The 23628-nt window shown below is 44.9% G+C and overlaps 7 protein-coding genes across 7 annotated transcripts; 4 read left to right on the top strand and 3 right to left on the bottom strand.

Moving 5' to 3' along the window:
• Positions 1–53: 53 nt before the first annotated feature.
• V865_006713 (uncharacterized protein) lies at positions 54–3116 on the top strand (the record flags this gene model as incomplete). The annotated part of the gene is made up of 11 exons (XM_066230470.1): positions 54–218; positions 285–931; positions 989–1316; positions 1374–1530; positions 1588–1704; positions 1790–1840; positions 1901–2040; positions 2109–2285; positions 2349–2572; positions 2619–2760; positions 2823–3116. 11 exons carry the CDS (start codon positions 54–56, stop codon positions 3114–3116), a joined length of 2442 nt encoding a protein of 813 aa, XP_066086567.1.
• A 119-nt stretch (positions 3117–3235) lies between these two features.
• V865_006712 (uncharacterized protein) lies at positions 3236–3939 on the bottom strand (the record flags this gene model as incomplete). Its single annotated transcript, XM_066230469.1, has 5 exons — positions 3236–3319; positions 3557–3667; positions 3748–3780; positions 3845–3855; positions 3915–3939. 5 exons carry the CDS (start codon positions 3937–3939, stop codon positions 3236–3238), a joined length of 264 nt encoding a protein of 87 aa, XP_066086566.1.
• A 338-nt stretch (positions 3940–4277) lies between these two features.
• Positions 4278–7588, top strand: V865_006711 (uncharacterized protein; the record flags this gene model as incomplete). Its single annotated transcript, XM_066230468.1, has 10 exons — positions 4278–4739; positions 4808–4936; positions 5014–5156; positions 5227–5620; positions 5716–6268; positions 6354–6397; positions 6485–6640; positions 6727–6933; positions 7011–7487; positions 7544–7588. 10 exons carry the CDS (start codon positions 4278–4280, stop codon positions 7586–7588), a joined length of 2610 nt encoding a protein of 869 aa, XP_066086565.1.
• Positions 7589–8128: 540 nt separating this feature from the next.
• V865_006710 (uncharacterized protein) lies at positions 8129–11228 on the bottom strand (the record flags this gene model as incomplete). The annotated part of the gene is made up of 15 exons (XM_066230467.1): positions 8129–8224; positions 8302–8442; positions 8526–8852; positions 8906–8918; positions 9001–9009; positions 9069–9213; positions 9282–9491; positions 9556–9706; positions 9781–9856; positions 9927–10026; positions 10087–10149; positions 10210–10328; positions 10389–10453; positions 10514–10802; positions 10885–11228. 15 exons carry the CDS (start codon positions 11226–11228, stop codon positions 8129–8131), a joined length of 2148 nt encoding a protein of 715 aa, XP_066086564.1.
• A 478-nt stretch (positions 11229–11706) lies between these two features.
• On the top strand, positions 11707–16762 carry V865_006709 (uncharacterized protein; the record flags this gene model as incomplete). Its single annotated transcript, XM_066230466.1, has 15 exons — positions 11707–12911; positions 12985–13153; positions 13208–13310; positions 13366–13849; positions 13921–14203; positions 14265–14354; positions 14425–14547; positions 14611–15066; positions 15125–15263; positions 15323–15438; positions 15502–15648; positions 15707–15873; positions 15941–16174; positions 16293–16503; positions 16580–16762. 15 exons carry the CDS (start codon positions 11707–11709, stop codon positions 16760–16762), a joined length of 4110 nt encoding a protein of 1369 aa, XP_066086563.1.
• Positions 16763–17443: 681 nt separating this feature from the next.
• On the top strand, positions 17444–20509 carry V865_006708 (uncharacterized protein; the record flags this gene model as incomplete). The annotated part of the gene is made up of 8 exons (XM_066230465.1): positions 17444–17536; positions 17625–17732; positions 17837–18024; positions 18138–18381; positions 18466–18750; positions 18809–18935; positions 19022–19861; positions 19956–20509. The coding sequence occupies 8 exons, from the start codon at positions 17444–17446 to the stop codon at positions 20507–20509; spliced, it is 2439 nt and encodes an 812-aa protein (XP_066086562.1).
• A 325-nt stretch (positions 20510–20834) lies between these two features.
• Positions 20835–23184, bottom strand: V865_006707 (uncharacterized protein; the record flags this gene model as incomplete). Its single annotated transcript, XM_066230464.1, has 5 exons — positions 20835–20978; positions 21080–22383; positions 22436–22527; positions 22599–22734; positions 22794–23184. The coding sequence occupies 5 exons, from the start codon at positions 23182–23184 to the stop codon at positions 20835–20837; spliced, it is 2067 nt and encodes a 688-aa protein (XP_066086561.1).
• Positions 23185–23628: the final 444 nt, after the last annotated feature.

The raw sequence follows: 23628 nt of genomic DNA, 5'->3' as shown, positions 1-23628 counted from the left end.
CCTTTCTTCTTCCTTCCGCTCTACGTATCGACGTTTCCAAATTATCGCCAGTTATGATCGAGGGCAATGGCTTCATCTCCGCTGAGGTTGGGCCATCGAGACCTCACTATGACGAACATCGCCCTCTTACAAATGGGATGAGAGAGAATCATCCCAAAGGCGAAACAGGGAACGAAGGTGATGAAGATGATCTGGAGGAGAAGCAGAGGGAGGATGAAGTGGGTATCGTCAAGTACTCCTCGAAATAAGAAGATAGACATCCGCTGACTACAAATGTGACACAGGCAACTACACTAGAAGATATTGTTACTTCTTCCTCGCAGCGGCCACCCTTACCGGCCAAAGCATCGTCAACTCTTCTTTCTCGCCCTCAACTCTCTTCCAGACAATCATCAAAGCTCAAAGCTCTACATCCTCTAGCATCAATAGACTTCCCTTCATCCATACATACATCATCTTCGGAATTGTTCGATCTATCGTCCACGCCTGGTCTGAAAGGTACAACATACTCGTCATTACCTCCCTCGCCAAGGGGAGAGCTCGATTTTGAATTTACCGTTCCTGCGCCCCTCCCCCCTCAGAAGAAAGGCTTAGGCATCAATGAGCTGGGTTCAGCCTTGGACAGATTGACTATTCCCTCTTCTAGGCACTTAGCAGCAGATGAGGATGAAGGGGAAGAAGAATTTTGGCCTGCGAGATCTAGAAGACCAACTATAACTGAAAATACCTATACTCTAAATGATGCACAGGAAGGTGGAATAACAATATCTTCGCCCGAACCTGAAGCGTACAATCACCACCTACACAACAGTGACAATGAATTCAAGGGACTGAACGAAGAAGGTAAAATTGAGATCTCGGGAATATGGGATTTGCTGAAAGATGAGATGGGTGCGGAAGAATGGCATGGTTGGGTGGTAGATGGAAAATGGTAAGCTATTGCGTGCTGAACATATTCAAAAGCTCTTGGCTTATTCGAATCTTATAGGGAGCGAATATCGAACTTCTTGGCTGTCCCATTAGCAGTCGAGAAGACCACGACGTTCGGTGCTTTACTTTGTCTTGATGGGTTCTTATACAATTTCACCGTCTTACCTATAAGATCAGCTTTCGCTGTCACCCGAATCATAACAAATGCGATCAAAAGGACGGAATGGTGGCCTATTCCATTGGCGCATCAACATTCGATATTAAGGATGTTGCTCCTTCTCATACCTACTATCATCTTACTGGGTGCGACCGATTCAAGTAAGATGTACCATTCGGTTAGAGGTCAAGATACTATCAAGTTGTATGTCATATTCAATGCCTTGGAAGTAAGTCAGCTGCAAATTTCTCGATCTTGGCCCGGCAGCTGATCTATCTCTACTCAGATTGCGGATAGACTATGTTGTGCTTTCGGACAGGACGTACTGGATACCTTATTCGCCAGAGAAACCCTATCACCCAGTATAAGGAAGAGAGGTAAAGGTAGAAAGAGACAACAAGCGAGACCTGTCTTCTTTTTTGCGCTTTCCTTGGGATACGTCTGTGAGCTTGAAGAGTCAAGAGATCTTGTGCTCCAGAAGCTGACGTTGGAATTCATAGTGGCTCATACGCTCATCTTCTTCTACATGCTTGTATCACTCAATGTGGCCATCAACTCTTACGATTATACGCTGTTGTCTTTGTTGATCAGTAACCAGTTTGTGGAAATCAAAGGATGTGAGTGTCCAGTTCCATGGGTCACATCAGCTGGCGGCAATACTGGGTCAAGTCATGGCAAGCTGACCACGAATGTCAATCGCAGCCGTGTTCAAGAAGTTCGAAAAAGAAAACCTCTTTCAGATTATGTGTGCAGGTAAGCTGAAAGTCCACAGTGCTATGCGACGAAGACAGCTTACACATTTATTGCTCATAGACATCGTCGAGAGATTTCAACTGTCTTTGATGCTTTCTGTCATCGCTTTGAGGAACCTGATCGAGATGGCAGGATCAGAGATTGCATTCTTGCCTAAAAGTTTCATCAGAGGTAAAAGTCTTCTTGATTCGATCCTATCGGTGAGCTGCGCGTCTACTCGCACCGTAAATCAGGGTTGCAGCGCCAGCTGATTTTGCTTCACCGATAGCCCGTTTTATTCGTAATCATTTCTGAGATGATTGTCGACTGGCTCAAGCATGCTTTTATCACTAAATTCAACCATGTTCGTGCGTCAGTGTATGAAAGATTTACGGATGTCTTGGCGAAAGATGTGTTGTTAGCTGGATCGTCGGGGAGTGGAAGGAGCAAAGTAAGAGGTAGAAACGTCAGTTCATCCCCTGTATGACTGCTTCGCTCCATGTACAGAACTGATATCGCGGATCTACAGCATCAAGTTCTCCTTGATCAATCACCCTTAGTAGCCCGAAGGCTGGGTTTCGCTTCTATACCTTTAGCTTGCTTGGTACTTCGTGTTGCAGCTCAAGCGATAGGGATGTTATCGACTTCTTCTCATCAGGATGAATCTCTCAACGATCTCACTGCTGGGGATTGGGTATGGGCAGTACTGAAATGGACTAGCTGGACGGGAGTGGGACTTTGCGCTTGGGGATGGTAAGTCAGCTGGAGCAAAAGACGAGAGCTGACTCCGTCGGACCAGTTTGGTATTTCTGAAAGTCATCCTGGGTCTGGCTTTACTGAGTTTCTCAGCTACGAGGCAAGAGGGTATGGATGCGAGAGAAGCAGAAGATGCAGTGAATGATTTTGGCAGGTCGGCAGTGGGTGAGAGCAAAGAGGAAACGGTGAGCTATAGCTTTCATTGAAGCCCGACTGCATGGTTTGTAAGCTGACTTTCATGACGTAGGAATACAACAAACAAACTGCCCAATACCTCTCTCATCCCAATGATGATCTCCCGGCATATCCAAGTCCAGGATCGATACATACTCCCACTACAACTTTCTCGATGCCAAAATCGGTTCTGGTCACTAATGCGAAGAGGAAGGATGGAGAATACATGAGTGATCCTGAGAAAGTAATATCTAATTCCGAAAATGAGGCTAAAAATAAAGATAAGGAAAAGGGAGGAGGAAAGAAAGGTAAGAAATGGAAATTGGAAGAGGTAGAAAGATGGACAATGGTCAAGAGGATTTGGTGATACGGATTTCTTGATATATAATTGCTAGCGTGTGAGGTTTATTGGTTGTACTGTTAGCTATCAATTGGATAATTATTATGCTATGTCATAGTAATACATCTCGATATAATCTATCTGATTTACTCTTCTGATGGAGTTGGCTTGGCTGGTGTTCCCTTCATCAGCGATGATCCCTTCTGTTTACCGGCCCAATCGTATTTGTTCTGAGATGAGAGACAACATCGACGTCAGCATATTGATCGGCTGCCATGAATCTTCCAGGAGAACAATCAAAAGTATCTGATCATCCATCTTCAAGGTAAAACAAAGATATTGGTCTTGTTTGCCCTTCTAATTCATCTTCCTATATCGTATTGATTCTCCTTCTCTCAATTTCGAATACTTACTCCATCCTTCCTTATACTCTTTCTGCCTCATGCAAAGATGATGAATGAACTCACGTCGAACGTCACAGCGATGGTAGCAATCAAAGCAGGCACCATAAAACCCCAGGTGAACACCTGTCTAGTAGCTCTTCTTGTGAATTTGAAATGCTGATATACATTTTCTCTCTGTACGAACATAATAATGTACACCATCAGCAATCATCTCTACCGTGAACATAAAGCTAATGCACGTTGATGATACTTACCATCGATGACCATCGTTCGATTGCTGGGTCGAGCTATAGACCGAACGCTGGTCAGTCATACGAAGTCGGAAGGGGGGAAGAAGAGAACGATATATACCTTTACCGGTTCTGAAGTATATCATCATTCGTCAGCTATATGTGCGATATCTGTATCCGACGAAGCTCACCGAATCCTCCGTGTCCTCCTGCCATTTTGTTTATGTCTGTATGTTATGTGAGCGATGTATTGGTAGTCCTTGTTGTTGTATTTATATGGAGATGGATGAGAATATCACTGCGGGTGGTTGGTTTATCCCACATACGAAGGAGAGAGGAAGGGATTCAACAATTGGTTCCGTCGAGCCAGCTGATAAGCACGTGTTTTCTGTCCTAACCTAAACCCACGTCATGCTACCGGCTTTCACCTTTAGCTGTCCTTTGTGCACATTCCAAGCTCAGATAACTTACATATCGGTCGTCAACTCGCTCTTGCACAACACATACCATCACATTCATCTCTTGCATGGTCACAACAACCATCACCGCCCAGCATGTCTTATAGACCCAGATCAAGATCGAGGTCTCCGGAGTATCGTCCCAGGCGATATTCTCCATCGAGACCTCTATCACCAATGAGGGATGACATACCTCCACCAAGACGATATGCAGATGATAGAGGACCGTACCCACCTCCGAGGAGATCGCCTCCCCCTCCTCCAAGACGATACGACGACCCTTCTTCAAGACGAGGAGGGGGGTATGATGATTATCCACCTCCACCAAGACGGTATGACGATGATTATAGTCGCTCTAGGTATGAGGAGGATAGATATGTACCTCCGCCTAGACAGCCTAGAGGGTACGATGATAGGGATAGGGACTGGGATAGAAGAGGGTCAGGAATGATGGCTGATAGAGAGGAGTCGAGGATCCCCCCGCCTCGAAGAGAGTACAATAATGGTGGGAGGGACGAACTTCAATGGGAGAGAGGCAGGGATGTAGAGGAATTAGCGGTCAGTTGGAACCGGTAACCCTCTGCTCGTCAGTAGTAGGAAAGGATAGCTGATCAATTGGAATGTAGGCACAAGGTGATGATTATCCTACTTCAGACTATCCTCAACAACCCAAGAGAGGAGGTGCCAAAGGTCCCTCGGAACCATCTAGAGATATAATCTTCCTAGGTCTGGATCCAGAATTGACTGAGAAAGATGTGCGTCTCATATCTCAGCTAATCTCCCAATCGGATTGAGACGAATTAGCTGATGATCATCCTTACAATTTCTTTAGTTTTCAGGATACCTACGATCAGAACATAACGCAGTATTGGAAAGTGTCAAGATCGTCAAAGATAAATTTACAGGAGTGTCGAAATGTTTTGGTTTTGCTCAATTCAAGACTCTTGACGGTGCAGAGGAATTCATCAACACAAAGTGAGCTAGACCTTGGTCTTACTCATTGACTTTGAAGTAGCTCTTGTACTGATGGCGTACAAATATATAGTTATCCAGCAGTATTGATGCCAGCTCTATACTCGCACTCCAACCCTCGTAAAGTGAAAATCGACTTTTCAGCTACTCTCCCTTCTAGCGAAGGTCACGGTAGTACAGGTCAACCATATGTCCATCAACCGACTTATGTCAGACCCGCTCATGATGGTATGAAAGATATAGGTGTATTCGGGGCAGGTAAAAGAGTGTTACTTCTCCGTGGCTTAGATGCCAGTACCACTTCCAATGATATAGTATCGAGAGTCAGTCAAGAAATAGCTAGAATGATGGGTAAAATAGGAAAAGAAATTGCTGCTGAAAGTACGATTGTGAGGGTTATAATGATTGTGGATAGGAATGTAAGGAGTAATTGGGGGTATGCTTTTGTCGAATTGGCCACAGCTGAGGTGAGTGATCTTGTTCGACATATCCTATGCATACATACTCATCCTTAAGATGTCTGATTATATAATAAATTTCATGCCTGACCCTACTGTCCCAGCTCGCCGCTGCCCTGCTTCCCTTCCTGCTCGCTCCTCAACATCAACCTAACGGTTTCGTCATCAACTACGTCCCTGTCGCACCGTCATTCGCCAATCCAGCTGCCTTCGTCCCGACGCCTGCTGGACCTCTTGGTGGGGAATTTGTTCTACGACCTTCGAGGAACGGTGGTGTAGCCAGCGATACTATCGAGCAACCGGAAGGGAAATGGTGTGCATACTGGCATCAAGCTGGAGGAGCTGTCGAGACACTCACTAGAGGTGCGCCTGTGATCGACGAAGACGGTCTCATCCAACTCACTCCCGACCATCGATCTTTCCTTGGTCACCTCGCTGGTGTTCCACCTCAAATACCCCAATCGGCTCCTGCGGAAGCTGCGCCGACAAGCATGGCTCCCATCAATATCGCTGGCGGTGTCCAGCCGATCAAGATTGGCGGTAAGGGTAAAAAGAAGGAGGAGATGGCCGGCATCATCCCCATTAGCGGGAAGAACTTGCTAGGAGGTGATGAGGAGGAAGACTTGGTAGGAAAGGATTCGGTATTATTATCACGAAGTAAGTTCATCTTCTTATCGTGGCATAAGACATCGCTCGATATGATGGCAAACCTTATTGATTGTTATTTATCATCATGCCACAGGTAAAGGGGTCTACATCATCCCGCCAATATCGTCTAGTCGGAAGGTGAAGACAAGTCGGCAGAGGCCCGCACACCTTTCTCTATGGGTCGAGTCTTTGCTCACAGTCTTTTTCCCTGTTTGATTTCTACAGATTGCGAAAAATATAAATAAATGGAATACGAAGCAATCCGAACTGGCCGCACCTGAACCAACGGTAGATCCCAACGCTCCGCCAAAAGGTATTTCAGATGTCAATTCGACTTTAGGCGTCCGACGACCTATAGGTAGTTCCCTAGGTGAACAAAGTGTAAACTTTTTCTCATCGTTAGATTGTTCGATAAGAGGAATCGCATTATTGACTTGATCCCATTATATATCATTTGGAACGAGAAGGCTTCTCCGACCCCAAGTGGACTTGGATCTGGTTCCGCTCCTGGACCATCAAGATCACCTCAAGCTGCTACTTCGTCGGACGATTTCGATTATACCGATGTATCGACACTTGCGACTACCGGTAAAGTCGCTTGCCTACTGTGTCAGCGACAGTTCAAGTCTGAAGACGTACTCAAGAAGCATGTTGCTCAATCGGACTTACACAAGGCGAGTTGACAATCCTATTTAAATAATGACGAACGGTTCCAATTATTACTAACTTGACATCTACTTCACAATCACAGACGAATTTGTCAGACGCTAATGTAAGAGAAGCGGGTATGAAACGGAAGAATGCCTTGGCATCGTCCTCATCGACGATAGGAGAAGGGTCACAACAACCTAAATATCGAGATCGAGCTGCCGAGCGAAGAGAAGCGTTCAACCAACCTTCCGTACCTGTACCTGAGGAATCGCCTTCATGGCAATTGGAACAAGCTAAGAAACGTAAATTCGCTGAAGGACCTAAACCACCTTCACCTGTTCCACCGCCTCCTCCTCCCGGTATGGAACCAGGTAAAGATGAGAGTAACGTCGGTAATCAGTTATTGGCTAAGATGGGTTGGAAGACTGGTACGGGTCTCGGTAAGGGTAATGAAGGTAGGGTCGATCCGATTTTAGTGCAACAGTTTGAGAATAGAGCGGGCCTAGGAGCAAGTAAAGGCGTGGAAGCTGGACGATGGTCTGGTCCAGGTGGATTCCAGCAGAGAGCTCTTGATATGGTAAGTACCGTGGATCTTTTGAACTATTGATTCGTGCTAACATTGGGCATCCATAGGCGAAACAGAGGTATGATAGTTCTTCATCGAATGATAACAAGTAAATCACCCGGAGATGAATCTTATTTGTGTCATCTTGTATTTGAGGACTCCAGAGGATGTATCTATATCTGCATTGTCGATATGAGGAGAACACTTAGTGCCGCTTAGCAGGCAATGACGGGATTCACATTTGCCGAACAAGGATAAAATTTCTGGAATTGGGGTTCATTAAAAATTCCAATTCTCCCGAATGAGTGGCTTCAAACACGAAAAGTGACCAAACGACAAGTACAACTAATTGCCGTACAAGGTAGTAACTGTTGGCATATTTGGATCAAAGGTACTATTGTGATTCATAAGTGACATTGATTGTTGAGCATGACAAATAATTGAACAATCGTTATAATATGATACGTGGTTTTGCTTTAATTTCACGATACAAAGAATGATTATCGACCAATCCCAGACTAAGATACCTGTTCTGGTCTTATCTTGTTTCTTCCTTTTGATCCTGTCCCAATCTTTCTATTCCGCTCTTCTCTTCCTCTATACGACAGTACACCACATAGTACTTTCTGTTTCCCACGATATACGACATCTGTCTATTCCGCACTCTCCTCTCTCATCTCTGCCAATCTCCTTCTCATAGCTTTTTCAGTCTTTGTCGGTGGGACCTTACGACTAATAAGTGCTCCGACCTATCGCAATCCACATCATCCAAGTCAGATCAAGCTAAAGACCCTATACATCATCTATAGTGAAAGTCTGGACTTACCAAAGCCATCAAACCACCAAATCTCAATACCCAAGCTACACCATTCTTTCCTCCCCCACCTTCAGCACCACCACCAGAAGAAGGTATGATATCGGGTTCTTGATCTGCCAATTTGAATATCACCGAAGCGACCACAGCGATCTACACATCACCGATCAAACTCATTAATCAGTCTTCTTCGCCTTCTGTCCGGATCGTCAATCTAAGAGGGAAGAGGGACATACGATAAATTGAGGAAAGACAATGGCCAAATTATGGATTCCCATTATAGTTCCTCCTGCAACGGGACCCGAACCGGTATATTCCATACTTTCACCTGCGTTTTCAATATCCGCAGTGGAGTAACTTCTGGTCAGAGGCGTTCGTTCATCTGGATCCCTCTCTCGTCTTGATGGTGAGGTAGGTACAGATCTCCATGGTCCAACGGGTGTCGACGCTGCTCGAGAATGGATGGGTCGATAACCTGGTGCAGGACCTGCAGATGTTGGGACGGCACTTCGGCCTGATCGTGATGCGGCGGGAGGAGGGGAATCGGACATTTCTTTGAGGAACTGCACACAGACAATGTTAGTGGTGACAGATGGATATATTTTGATTTACTCACCTCCATGATGATGCTGTACATCGATCAAGATAAGAAGTTAGATCAGTAAGAAACAAAGTTGACTTGAGCACAAGCGGCAGTCCTTTACAACTTACGCAAAAGGTCTGATAGTAAAGTGGCGTTAGTTATGCTCTGCGATTATTCATGATTGTAAATCACTCACACCCAACAAGCGATGGCCCAGCAAATTCCGACCAACGCAATCATAACAGTAGCTTGCCAAACTTTCTTAATGAAGAATGTCGATCCCATAAGAATACCAAATAACAGTAATCCCGCTGTCCAGATATTACGGAGCATGAAAGGCACTAGTAGTCCACGTATTATACGGGCCGTTAGTATCTCTTCTGTATTGGATGTTATCTAATCTACTCACTAGTAGGAAGCTTCAGTGGTCTACCTTGTCTTGCAGCATCGGCTTTCCATTCTCTGACCATCTCCCTGATCCGTTCCATCTCGATATCATCTTCGTCTTCCGAATCATCGGCTTGTAATTGCCCATCTCTTATCTTCTCTGATACTGGTTTGAGAAGTCGTCTGTCTCGTGCAGCGAGGTATGGAAGGAGTGTACCAGCGATGATGGCGACTAGGCATTTGACATTAGACCACAGCACATCACTAAATGAATACTTGAAGCTCATATTACTTACCGAAAGAGTATATCAACAAAGCCAAACTACCCGCTCTGGTAGCGGTGTCCACATCTGGTTCATGGCCAATCTCATGAGTCATAACTTCAGCGACATAAGTGGTGGAGTAGAAGAGATAAGGGAACCATCCCATGAAAGCCGCAATTTGTACCTAGTCGCGTAGACAAGATCAGCTCATGGTGACCGGCTGGCTATTCTTCGCCATTCTCAAGAAAGCTGACTCACTATACAAACTCTTCTCACGGGTTTGGGAAGATGTAAGATCGCTTCGTATATCGTACCAATCACATCTCGGATCCGTCTATGCTTATAATCAGCTTTCGTCATGACTGGTGATCTCATCGGTAAAGCCAGCTGAAAGTTTCACTCACGATCTTCTTTCGCCGAAGATACTTTCTTTCTCGGTCTCTTCGGTAGTCCAGCAGGTGATCCATACGGTGATGGTAAGCAGAATGAGGGCGACGATGCACACTGTTGCAGGATGTGTTTCGTCAATATTGCTCTCATGAGAAAGTATCTTCAAGTACTTACCTTTTCGGAACTGACCACCTCCCACTAGCCTGATAATAGGCACGTTGGCGAGATTCAAGAAGCCTACAAGGGCAATATCGTTATAAGTGACACATTCCACGATGACAATGTTTGCCAACTTACCCATAGTGAAACCAACGATATTACCAACATGATTGAACCTCCCATGCCATGCATTTGCCGAAGCTAGCTGTTCACCAGGTGTAACATCTAGTACTAAATTCCGTAGTGATGCTTGTAAGCTAAATCAGCAGGAAGAGATCAGCTTCAGATCTGTCAGTAGCTCCATATAGCTGACTCACGCGTTCAGAGCAAAGTCAAGACAGTAGAAAGAGAAGACAGCGATTGCGATCGCAGTGTTTTTGACCTAATGAGTTGTCAAATGGGTAAGCTTGTTGCCGCAACAGAAATGAGCAAGACAGCTTACGAGCTTGACACTTTTTGGATCCCAATCACCTTGACCACCTCCAAATAAGTCTACTATAGCTTTAGCTACTGGTTCGGTAAAAGCGAGACCTAGTCCACTGAGTACCAGTAAGATGGTAGCAGTGACTATCCAGTATCTTCTTCGGTATTTCGAATTGGACGAATCCGATATAGCTCCAATAAGTGGTTGGGCGATCAAGCCCGATATGGGTCCTGCTAGCCATACTAGTGAGGTGAGTTGTTCGGACAGTCCCAAAGAGAGGAGATAGGGTGTTCCGTAACCTAGTTCTCTGTAGTAACGTGATGACAAAGATCAGTTATCTCTGTCATTTGTTTGGGTATGAGTGTGTAGGTAGAGATAGCTTTACTCACACCGTCCAAGCAATCTGACTACCTCCCATAGAGATGGTCAAAGCCATCATTTTCCAAGTACTCAATCTACCTTTATTACCTTTATCGTCATCTTTCTTCTTGATCCGCGTTCGTGACCTTGATCTAGAATCGTTACTACCCCTTCTTTCCCTGTTTATATCTTCCACCGTTAAACCCCAACCGGCATTACCAGTACGTCTACCAGGTAGTTGCTGTTCATCCTGAGATGTTGTATCTGGTTTGGGAGATTTCCTGAGTAACGATGCGAGTGAGGTATACTGATGCTTCGTAGGCGGCGCGACGCTGCTCTCTGCCTCTTGGCTGGTAGAAGCACTACCAGACATTTTGAGTAGGTGGTCGTTGAGAAAGAGAAAGGAAGGAAGCTAGCAGAAGTGATGAATCTCTGCGGTGGTAAACAGTTATATGAGACTCGGGAGGGGTACTTGTTTTGTTTATTTGTTTGTTTGGGTGGATGTTGGTGCTCCCTCTTTCTGAATGGCCGTGATGGGCTGGCAAATGTGATTTGTCAAAGGTGAGTTTATGAGTTTGCACTCTCTGTTGTCCCACCGGGAAACGTTATTCACCGAATGCAACTACTCACTCACTCGATTGTGACGCAATCAGATGATCACCATTCATCCTTTACCCTTACCGTACACGCGTCAGCCACGTGCATCAGCCCACCTCAACGACGCTCGGTCATGGATGCAGCAGCCTCACTCTCAACCCGTCATCAGCATATTCAGACAGTCAATCTTAGTCTCACGATCCACATCAACGTGTCCTCTTCCTGCCAGGCGTGGTCATTCAACGTCCATCGAGATGTCCCGGAACCCCCAACCCCCTTCATCTCGATACAAAATATCATCACCTCAACCATACGTCGCCAACGAACTCCGAGGTGCCTATATCTCAGATAACGGACCATACCCTTCATTCTCTCAGGCTCAGCAACCATCTCAACCTCAACAGCAACAAGCGTTCTCTCCTCCTGATGGCTACGGTCATCTAGGTCCACCACAGCATAGACAGAATGGTGGACCGAGTAGACCTACCCCTTCGGCTGGTAGTGGGGGTGGACCACCTGCCAGTCCAGCTAGACCTGCTAGATCAAGAATGAGAGAGGCACCTCAACCACCCTCCATTCCCAATCCCTCTTACTCTCAAGCACCTACACCTGCACCTGCACCAATACCATCGAGAAGACATGATTTACGACCCATCCAGACTGGCGGTCTGGATACACGTAGACCATCGGCAGGATCAAATGGAGGATACGATATGGCTGCTTCACCGATCTCACCAATTTCACCCCATGTCGTCAATCAACAAAACACCACTTCATTCTCTGATCCATTCGCGGCTGACAGGTCACAACGTGCTGATCTCCGTGCTCAGACTTCCGCAGCGGCTCAACAAGCTTCTCAACCGTTTCAAGGTGGACCAGGAACAGATAAATTGCGAAACGTAGTTGGGGCATTTATGAACGCGAGTAAACAACGGAGTGTAGACGAACCTTCTCAACCTCCCTCGGCGAGAAGACCGAATAGGAGCGAAGCAAGGGATAAACCCAGGATGAAAGAGGAGGATCAATGGGAAGTCGGATTGGGTGAAAGTGATCTAGATCAAGTACTAAAGAAGATAAGGAAAGATTGGCCATTCGTCCTGGAATCGGATTTCTCACCTTCGACGTTGGCTCTATCACTCTTGTCATCCCAGCAACATCAACAAACCTCATCATCTTTACCTACACACCCCAATTTATCTTCCTTCTTACGATTACACGAATCTCTATCATCTGCATTGCAAGCTGCCGTACAGGCTCATTTCCAATCTTTCGCTGCATCCCTACCTCAACATGCTACTTTCATAGCTACCCTCAGTAAAGCCCAAGAACAAGTGAAGAATTCGAAAGAAGCGCTGAGAGAAGCCAGAGATGGGTTCGCGGGTAAAGGTAAATCTGAATTGTCAGGTATAAGAGCGAGGGAGAGGATGGTTAGGGATATGTTGAAGATCTTGGATACAATGTCAGTGATATACTCGTCGCAATATCACTGTATCTCATATAGTCAACATCAGGAGCTGACTCTGTGTGAATAGTGATCATTTGAAACAGATACCGGATCAGCTCGAATCGCTCATCGGAGACAAACGGTTCCTGCAAGCTGCCTTGATACTGGTCAGATCTTTAAAGACTATTAATAAGCCTGAGTTGGCAGAAATAGGTGCTTTGTCAGATCTCAGAGCATATTTTGTATCTCAGGAAACGGTATGTCAACCGAATATTACCTCAGAGATTGTAGCTGATCTGCAGATCCCCCAGACACTCACGGAGATTCTCGTTGAGGAACTTCATAATCATATCTATCTGAAGACATTCTACAGTGATTCCAGATGGAAATCTTATGTACCAGGACAACAGACTTGTAAGCTGAACCGGATCCATTTAGGCCAAATTCAAAGCTTATATACCGTTTCTAGTACCGATAATCGATCCTCAGAATGATGATCTCCCACCTCTTCCCCCTTCTACCGATCTCACTCTCGTTACTTCTCCTACGATCAACGGTAATGTAGTCCCTCTTGCCGGACCAGGCCCTTCATCCAGATTCTCTAGATATCTCAATCACCTCGCTGCTAAACCAAGTCATGACCCCTTGTTGGATTACATGGACTCGGACCTGAACTCAGCTCCAGATGTACCTTCTATCTCACATCAGAGATCAGGCTCGAACACTATTGGTCAAGCAGGATCACACGGATCGCTATCATCACTTCTTGGACCTTCCCACGGAGGGAGCGATTCAAGCAATCCAGAAGCGGATTCGTACGCTTATATGGAGACTTTGCTGGAAGCGTTAGCAGCTATGGGTAAATTAGGTTCAGCTCTGGATATGATCGCTCAGAGAGTCCCAGGAGAGATACACGCTTTGGTTGAGACTACTCTTGACGAAGTGGAGGAAAGGTAAGCGGCTCGTCTCTTTCTTGTCCGAGTCGAAAACTAGCTGACACTCGGATTTCTATTGCTTATCGTAGGTCAGAAGCTCGACGGGAAGAAGTGGATTCTTCCTTACGACCTTCGTCCTTCCTTGGTCCTTCACCAGACTCTCTCTCCACCTCTAGACCGGACTCGAGCTTGAAGAGGAGATCACTTTTCTCACCTGGCGAGACACACCGAATCGAGATGTCCTTGGGCGTGACAGGTCCTCCCCAGCACGCTGCTATCTTACGAGATCTGTTCTGGACGTTGTACTCCAAAGTGGCAGCTGTATTGGAAGGTCATCGAGTCATCTATGAAGTGGCGAGGTGGATATCTTCGGTCAGTTGGATGCAATCGCTTCCAGACAAAGAATACAGCTAATCGTGTGTTCATTGAATAGAGGAGAGATTTCAAAGATTCGTCGTTGTCAAATGCTTCTACTTCATTGACGATACCGGTATTGGAGGTCTGGAGACCTGTGCAGAATGAGGTATGTGCGCCTCAAGACTCGGCCGTGACTGGGTGTTCGGTGAGGCTGACTATATTTCGTTATTGTGAAGGTGCGAACACTGCTACGGACATATCTGACGGACGAAAGTCAAGGATCGACGCTAGATAGACATCCTATACCTACCATTAACGAAGTACTCAGGGATGGCAAATGGGGTAGAGATCGACAGAAGGTGAGGTTCAGGTTTCTCGTCTACTGTCAGAAGTTCGATCGCTCACTCGTCTCTATGATATAGCAAATGTTCAAGTTCGCCGATACCGATTCCCGGGCTGTTCAAAACGAGATCAAACCGATCGATGATCAATTGCAACAGGCATTAAGATTATCGGTACCAGGACTGGTCTCTATGCAAGTCGCTGGTGAAAGTACACTGACCGTGCTCACCGATGCGGACGATCGATATTCCTCTGCCGGGAAACATCGAACTCTCATACCACCAAATGCCTTCAACGTTACTACCTTATTCCAACCTACCATCTCACTCATTCAACGAGCTACGTTCATTGCTCCCCCAGGTTTCGAAGATGCTACGGGAGCATTCTCAACGGTCTTGGAAGATTTCGTGGTCAAAGTGTTCCTGCCTCAATTGGATGAACGAGTCACAGCATCTTTCCAACAGGCTGTATCGGGATATGACGCTTATCAGGTGGATAGGTCGATCAAACAGGATTTCGCCATTCCCCCATTGAAGGTGAGTTAGCTCTTCCATGTCGGAAGGACAAACAGCTCATATTGTTCCGTGAATGTAGTCAAGTGTGAGAGTTATGGCTCTCATACACAGTCTATGTATGATGCTTCAGACGACACCGTTCCATCGAGAGAACTATAGTAGATTGATCGTTGGAGTGATAGTGCAATACTACCAGCAATGCAGCTCGAGGTTCAAAGGTCAGTCGGGACATATGATGACGAGCACACAAGCTGATACGTTGAATTTACAATTGCAGAACTCGCTTCGTTACCAGCTACCATAGAGAACCCTTCTGCGCCGTTGGCTCTTCCTGCGATATGGGCACAGAGAGAGGATATGATCAAAATTCTGACTGAATTGCGAGCTGTACCTGTAAGCTATGCCGTTCAGATCGCGCACAATGAAGGTCTCAGCTGACGGCGACTATCTATCTAGGAGAGCGATCGAGCTGGATTAACGAGTGTGGAGCAGAAGGAAATCAAGCTTGAATTGGATCTGATAGGTGATCAAGGGCTGGTGGAGAAGAATCTGATCAATTCGATGAGAAAATTGGAAGCTTTAGGTAATCTCTCGCAGAGCTTGGTGAGTGATTGCGAGACGAGCATGGTAAGTGCATAGCTGACCCGATTATGATTTATAGCGATGGTTTATCGATTCTCTTCTTGATCTACAAAGTGTAGCGGAAGAACCACTCTCACCTGACAACGAACAGCCTGCGTCAGATTTCATGTCTTCTTCTGCACCTGTTCCGGTTCCTTTGGCAAATGGTGATACACCCAGATTACCTCTGACCAGAGCAATGGCCCAGTAAGTACTAGCTTCCACTTGAGATGATCTACGGAGAATCAACTAGCTGATTGTGCGTCATGAATAGACGATACGAAGCTATCATCCAAACGTACGAGCAACTAGCCGAGATGGTTTTGAATACTATCAGATTGGAAATCCGATGTAGAGTCATTTGTAATCTTGGAGCATCGACGCGGAAAGGAGATTTCAGATTGGAAAGTGAAGCTTTGGAACCCGATCCGGATGTGTTGGATTTGAATGGCTCGTTAATGGAGATCGAGGAGATTGCAGAAAGGACTATATTGGGTGATGATCATAGGTTAGTCATCAGTAGTCTTCTTCCCTTTTCTCCCCGTCTCTTTTTTCCCGCTACGACGTGATATGCCCGAAGAAGAAAGAAAACTCGAGCTGATGTACTGTTTTTATTGGTCGATCAGCTTCATCTTCAGAGGATTAGGTCAACTGGTTGATCAAGTGTTCATCTCTTCCTCGAAGAATATCAAGATGGTTAATCCGGCCGGGGTAAGGAAGATCAAGAGAAATATATTGGCTTTACAGCAGACTCTCAGAGGTATAGCACCGGCTGCTAAAGAGGGTCAACTGGGTAAAGCACTGGAGTTTTGGGAATTATATGATAAAGGACCAAAGGTGGGTTTATTCATGCGAACGTATATATAAACGCCATATCGCCTGAGCTGACCATATGGATTTTCGTGTTTCATAGGAAATGCTCGAAGAACTGAAAACGTCTAAACCGCTCTTCTCATTCGACGATTACAATACCATGCTAAACTTACAGTGTAAAGCGGATCAAGATGATGCTCCTTCTTCGGAATTGAATACTTATTTGATAGATTTACATGCTTTGTCTATGAGTATTGAGGGATGGGAAATAGGAGAATCATAGTGAATCATAGTAATGAACATAATGACCTGTTCCACCTTGATATACTGTAACGTCTTAATTACCGATCGGTTGTCTTGATTTCACAGATACGTGTATGAGGATGTTCTATATATATGTATATGGATGTGCATATGCATTCATCCTTGAATTTCCACGCTTCCGGTTCGACCAGTGGTCAGTCACCGATCAGACATATGAAAAAAATGAAAAATGGGGAGTGAACCTTGGCACTACACCTCCCTACCAACGCCACTTGTCACCCAGAGACGGAGTCGAGAAGAAATCGAATTGGCTTCGTCGAAGCAATCACTTGACAACGATTCTTTTGGTCACCTGGTGTCGGGTTAGAATCTTGAAAATCTTCGAGGAGAGTGTGATGCATCGTTACAGTAGGTCTCAAGGACGCTAACGATACTCACCAGATATGCATCCCAGAAAGGTGTCTACTTTGTCCTACAGATCGTTCTCTACTTACTTCATTTTACTTCATTCGTCATCCATTATGGATTCTACTCATGTGGTTGTACTGTTATAATCGAGCTTTACTCGAAACGTTTATTCATGGTGTATCAACAAGGTTGGAAGATATTGCATATCAAATACCACCACCAACAACGACAACAACAACAGAATCACTCGCTCGACCTTGAAGGTTGATGAGGAGATTAGATAGAATTTAGAATGATCGATTCATTCAATCAAACAATCACGGACAATACGACACTCTCTCAAGATCAAAATCAGAATCAAGAATCCGACTCGAGTATCTCGTTGGTAAGTCTTTTGTTTCTCTTTGATTCTCACCTGGTGCGATACGTTCATTATTAAAGATGAGATGATGATGGTGATGATGAAACTGTAGATCGAGATCATATTATCGGATGTACCTTTCTTAGCATTAGGTTTTTTAGGTCTAACGATCATTACTTTTTATTCTACATTCAACCGATCTAACAAACATATTTTATTAGTAAGTCACACCATCTTTACAAATTGATGCTGATTGAACAAGGTCATGATCATGATGATCATGATCATCATGATTATTATCGCTTACTTTGTCCTTGGATACAGCTCGAAATATCATCTTTGACAGCATGTTTCACCTCGTTGCTCAATCTCGTAGGAATGTTCTACGATCAAGATCAAGTGGCGTTTTTCAGTTTTCAGAATATCCAAGAAGACAGTTTGCGAAAGTTCATATTGGGTATGTTGGGTGTTAAACAGGTTTTGTTGGCTATGTCAACAGGGATTAGATTATTGTAAGTGGATTTAAATACCAAGTCGAGTAGGGTAAGAGTAATGTCTAAAGATCATATCACCATGTATTGGAAGGAACATTGACTGACTAAAACACCATCATTCATTTTTTTAGATACTTCCACATGTCATTGGAGAAGATGCGCAACAGTCAAAACCCATCTTCCGACAAAACGATCGAAAGTGGTGGCGGTGGCGGCATAAGAAATGAGAAACGACCTAAATCATTCACAGAGATGATCCAAGAACGTAACCGGACGTATTGCGATGCAATGGACGGTAGAGACTCTCAGTGCATATTGGGTAAATTGGCAAGACTGTCTATTGTCTTAACTATATTCACTGTTTTTGTCCTTGAGGTGAGCTCTCTTCGACGTTCTTTTCTTACTATATTTTACCCGTTATTCGGTGTTTTACAGTGTTGATGGTTTCCGTTCATACAGCTCACTTGGAGGATAGGTTTCCTATTTGACCTCTCCCAGGGATCCCTATATCGACGAATCAATATTGCCGGTTTCTCACTTCAGCTTGTACTTTATTTGATATTCAGCTCGTGTCCTATCCATCACTTGCTACAGACTTCCCCGAGTTTTAGGAAGAACGTTTTGAGGCAATATGGGGGATTGATCGGAGGTATATCCCTCGGTGTGGTAGTAGTCATTGGATCTTTGGCATCTCTTGGATTCTCTGAGACAGCGATAGGCAGATTGTTCCAGGGGGTCCAGTTGGTATGTCATTTACTTCATGAGTGTATGATAGCCTGGCTGAAAGTTCATCCAATTGTAGTACGTTTTGATCACGTCGCAGTTGATCTTGGATTTCACTCCTATCGTCAATAACAAATCTGGTGCTGGATCTATAACAAATGATCAGAATGTGAAGGATCAATATAACAGTCAAGAAGCATTCGAAGGTCAGCTCAGACGACAATAGAGAGCCCTGTTTAGACCAAGAACGCCAGGTATACTGATGATGATAATATTTTACTATTTCTTTTAGCGTTATCAATACCCGATGCATCTACATTCCGAATCTCTCCTCCATCAATCAGCACCCCTTCTCCACACCCTATACAAAGTGAGAAGAGGATATCCTTCATACCCACCTTCACCCCCCGTCGACTCTTATCAAGTAGTCACGATCATGAGCTTCCTCGAAATATCGATCGGAAATCTCGTACATCCATATCATCAAGAATCAGAACATGGGTATTATCCGGTCATCCATCTCACTCTCTTCCTCATGGAGAAGTAGAAGGAGAAGGTAGATGGCTGACTGTACCAAGTATCCAACGATCTTCCAGTTCGACCAATCAGGAAGCTACTTATGAGACTCACCAAAATACATTCGAGAGAGGCCCAACCCCTCCGCCAAAGTCAATGAACAGAAGTTTAGGATCTATGGAACCTGCACGTCGATCTTCTCAAACTATATTCAACACCCTTACTCGTCTCTCCCAAGGACAGTTTGACGGGATTCAAGATTTGATAGGTATACGACGAACGACACCTTCTCCAGGTGCGAGGAAGTTGGTCTTAGGTTCTGAGATGGGTGATGGTGATGGATTCCCTAGTTCAGGTGATCAATCGAGAGGTAGTGGTGGAAGTGGATTACTGGATATGCCATTGAATTTCCCTAGACCACCTTCAAGATCTACATCTCTCCCTGTCCCTGGAGCAGGGGTGAAGGATCCATTGGATTTCGAAAGTATGAATGTGGATGATTTGCCTTTACCCAACAGACTGTTTGTGAAAGAACAACAAGTCGAAATGAAAAATAAGGGACATGGGAGGATGAGATCTGATATGACTCATATTAACGTGACTAGCTTTATTGAAGGTGAGTGAAGTGATATACAACACAGTACTATACATCCATACGAATTCTAATCACTATTTATCGTATTTGGCTTAATTGCTTTTATGTTGTTTAGGTGGATCGTCAAGAATCGATTGTATGAGCTCAACCAATCCTTCGAATCAAAATCATTATCAAAATATTTCATCGTTGATCCAGCCTTCTAACTGGATGAGAAAGACCTATCAATCTGAATTATCTCAAGTACCCTCAGTTACCCTTACTCTATCTTCCGAGGCACCTACTGAGATCTATTTACCCATACCACCGTCAAAGGCTTTATCACCAACGACAAGTCGGAGTGGAACCGCGAGTGAAGAGACTACACCGACATATTCGATTCATGACGTGAGAGAAGCAAAGATAAGTAGAGTGTTGATGAGATCTAATAGTCAACCTCTACTTTCGACAAACGCTTCATCATCAAGCATTCCAATCAGATTCGAAAATGATACTCTGCCTCTAGGGCGACGAAAATCAAACAACTCGAATTCAAATCTACCGATGCCTGAATCACCGACATTACCTTCCTCTGCGAATAGCTTTGGGAATTCGAATGGTCAGGTCAAGATGGTTAGAGCAGCTACGACAGGTCAGGAATGGTATAAAAAGAAATATGGAGTTATATAGTAGCGAACCTGAACGAGATAGGATGATTGACCCACCGATTGTCGGTGATGTAGTTTAGTGTTGTAGGACGAGATAGACTTGCTCACAACCAGTTCGTGTTCATATCGGATGTAACTTTAAGGCATCTGATATAGCATGACATCAGATACGATGACAAAATCTATCTACGTTCGCGCATTCAGCGGTTTTGATATTTCTTGTGTGCAAGGTATGAAAGAGCACATCCACTGAAACTCATGCTTGATTTCCTGCTGACGTGGTGGGATTTTCCTCGTTGACCCTTCCGAAATTATGGAGGATCTGAGATCTTGCGATCCAGCTATCATCATATCCTCTTGCTCAACCCGTTGACTTTATCCTGCAAATCGTCCAACCTCTTTTCTCGTTTCTGTATCAACTTTTCCAGTCCCTCGGCCGCTACGAGCGGTTTCGCTAATACCTGAGTTCGTAAAGCGGTATCGAAGCGTGTCTAAGCAAAACAGAGAAATCAGATTAGCATTCACGTGCAGTGTCAAGCTTCTGCTCGTTTTGAATGTGTCCAGTGTGTGCTATAAATTGAGTGCGACTCACCTCTAAATCACCTTTCATCATTCCCGTTATCCTCTTCCAATCCCTCCAGAATTTCTTCTGCGCTTTACCCCATAGTCTCTGTCCAAGAGCCAATGAAGCCACCACACTGAGTATACCTAAACCTACAGCCGTCGGCGCGGAAGTGAGACTTATAGGTGGGACGTAACTCATCCAGCTTAGTGATACCCCCAATAAGGACGTAGCGTAAGTGGTGAGCAGGGCGCGCTGGGCTGAGGAATGTAATCTCGGTATCGACTGAGTCAACAGTTGTTCTCGTCTGGTAAGTATCGGTGAAGTCAATGATGTGGGGGTGAGAGGCGGTACAGAAAGTGATAAGGTCGATAAGTGATTCAACAATAGGGGAGAAGTGAATGGATGGGTTGTTGAGGTTGAATGGGACTGTGAATGAGATAATTGGCGTATAGTGTGATCTGATAATTGATCTAATTGAATTTGTAAATGTGATAATCGACCAGATTCAAATATGACTTGTTTCTCTAAATCGGTAGCGAAATGATTATTCAGATGATTGGTCAATTCGAACTGAACATCGTCTACTCTTGTCCTTCCGATCAACCCCAACCAACTTAATCTACCATTGAACCTTTCTTCCAACTGGGATTTTACCTTGTTCATATCGTATTCGACCGAGCCTTCCACTAAACCTCCTTCTATACCTCTACTAGCCACACTGAGATGTTTAGCTTTTGATGCGCCCTGCTGTGCTCCGCGGCGGAGCTCAGATACAGTATGAAGGGCATCTTTAACTATATCCCTATCAGTTGATATTGTATTTTCAACGTGTGACAGTGCTAATCCAGCGACCTGACGGGATGTTGATAATTGTGGTTGTGAGATGGATTTGATTGATTGAAGAAGGGATGATTGTAATGGACCAATATGCGATTCTAAGAATTGTTTCTGGAAGACCTCGAAAGCTCTCGTTTTGGAGGTTGAAGTTGATGGACCATGATCCTGTAGACCGGCCGCTAAAGCGTCGAGGGCGTTCAAAGCTTTCTCAGCTTTGACGAAAGATACTGGTATAGAAGCGGGGTCGAATGTCAATCCTTCTAACGGATCAACCTTGATCTTGCTCAGTTGTTCCCGTAGTTTGGTTTCTATGGCTGTTTGAGATGTGTTGGGAGGGAGATAGCCGTTGACAACGAAATGAATGGATCCCCGAGATAGAACGAGAGGAAGAAGGGAGGAGAGTTGAGGTGTATCGATGAGCCTGATAGGGTCGAGGACAACAAGCAGCGAATCGGTTGAAAGGAGAGTTGACATTGTGTCTTCTGCTTTTTTGGCTACATTCAAGAGGTCAGCTGGCCGACCATAAAGTATCTAAAGTTAGCTCACTATTGACTTCTACCACATCGTATCCGGTTGCTTGCAGCCATGAAGCGGATAGAGACAATGATTCTGGTTCTCTATGCGGGTTAGGGCCATGCCTGTTCAATCGTATGCATGATCATCAGCTTCAGGTACAGGCCAAAAGACCAATGCAAAAGATGTAACCTACCCTATCTGGAAAACATCTATATTCGCTCCATCATGTCTATTCAGCAAAGCTCTTCTACTCTCTTCAGTATCCGCCAGTGGGTCTTGAAGCAAAGCCGAGACTACATCTCTAGGTGCAGCGAGAGAGTCACCAATGACTATGATTGCAACATCAGCTAAAGCTGAGCTCAAGTCTGTGATTCGGCCGTCTGCTTACCAGCTATCCTGCCTCTTCTCTCAGCTGACAGATCTTCTATACTATTCCTTATCCTCTTTGACCATACATCATCACCTCCAATCTCATTTTCCAACAGATTCTGTATATCCTGTAAGACAGGTACGATATCGCCTGCTCCTTGTACAGGTCTGGAAATGATTTCGTCTTCTATAGGTATTGGAATAGGCTCGGGAGGTCTGATGGCAGTTGCTGCTGATGCATATTGTCTCGAGAGGATCACAGAAGGTTTCAAGAGGAGGGTATGGGTCTTTCGGAAGGTGTTTTGAGATGAGGTATATTTTGGGGTGGTTTTGGGTACCGGACGAAGGGCAGTCGATGATATCCTGCTGACCTGTCGAGGACCTGAGCGTACCAGTCTTGTGATAGACATGGTTGCTGCTCTTTTCGTTGTTGCTGTATGCCTGATTATAGGATCTAGATACAGGAGAAGGAAGTGAGATGAGGACAAGTTGCTCACAACGAGTAATGAGAAATCAACATCAACTTTAAATGTGCCACCTGGTTTATGGTAGTATGGCAGTACGCGTCTGAGCTCTGAAAGCAACAAACGGAATGACAACTCAACAACATCCTTCCTCATCTCATCATCCCCACAAACACATATCGTAAGACATCTTCACCACTCACTCAGTCATAGTCCAACCACACTCACTCGTTAACGACCCATCACGCATAATCACGAATACACCTATTTCGTCTTCCTGTCTTTACCTTCACTCACAATCCCATCAAAACAAGCCATCCACCTCGCAGTATACGGTCCGTGCTCGTACCCTGGGTCATCGACTTTCAGCTTTGAGAAACAGAAAACCCT

This window comes from Kwoniella europaea, chromosome 2, assembly GCF_036810445.1.
Source record: "Kwoniella europaea PYCC6329 chromosome 2, complete sequence".
Taxonomy (NCBI): Eukaryota; Fungi; Basidiomycota; class Tremellomycetes; order Tremellales; family Cryptococcaceae; genus Kwoniella; species Kwoniella europaea.
This window is presented reverse-complemented; position numbering and strand designations above follow the sequence as displayed.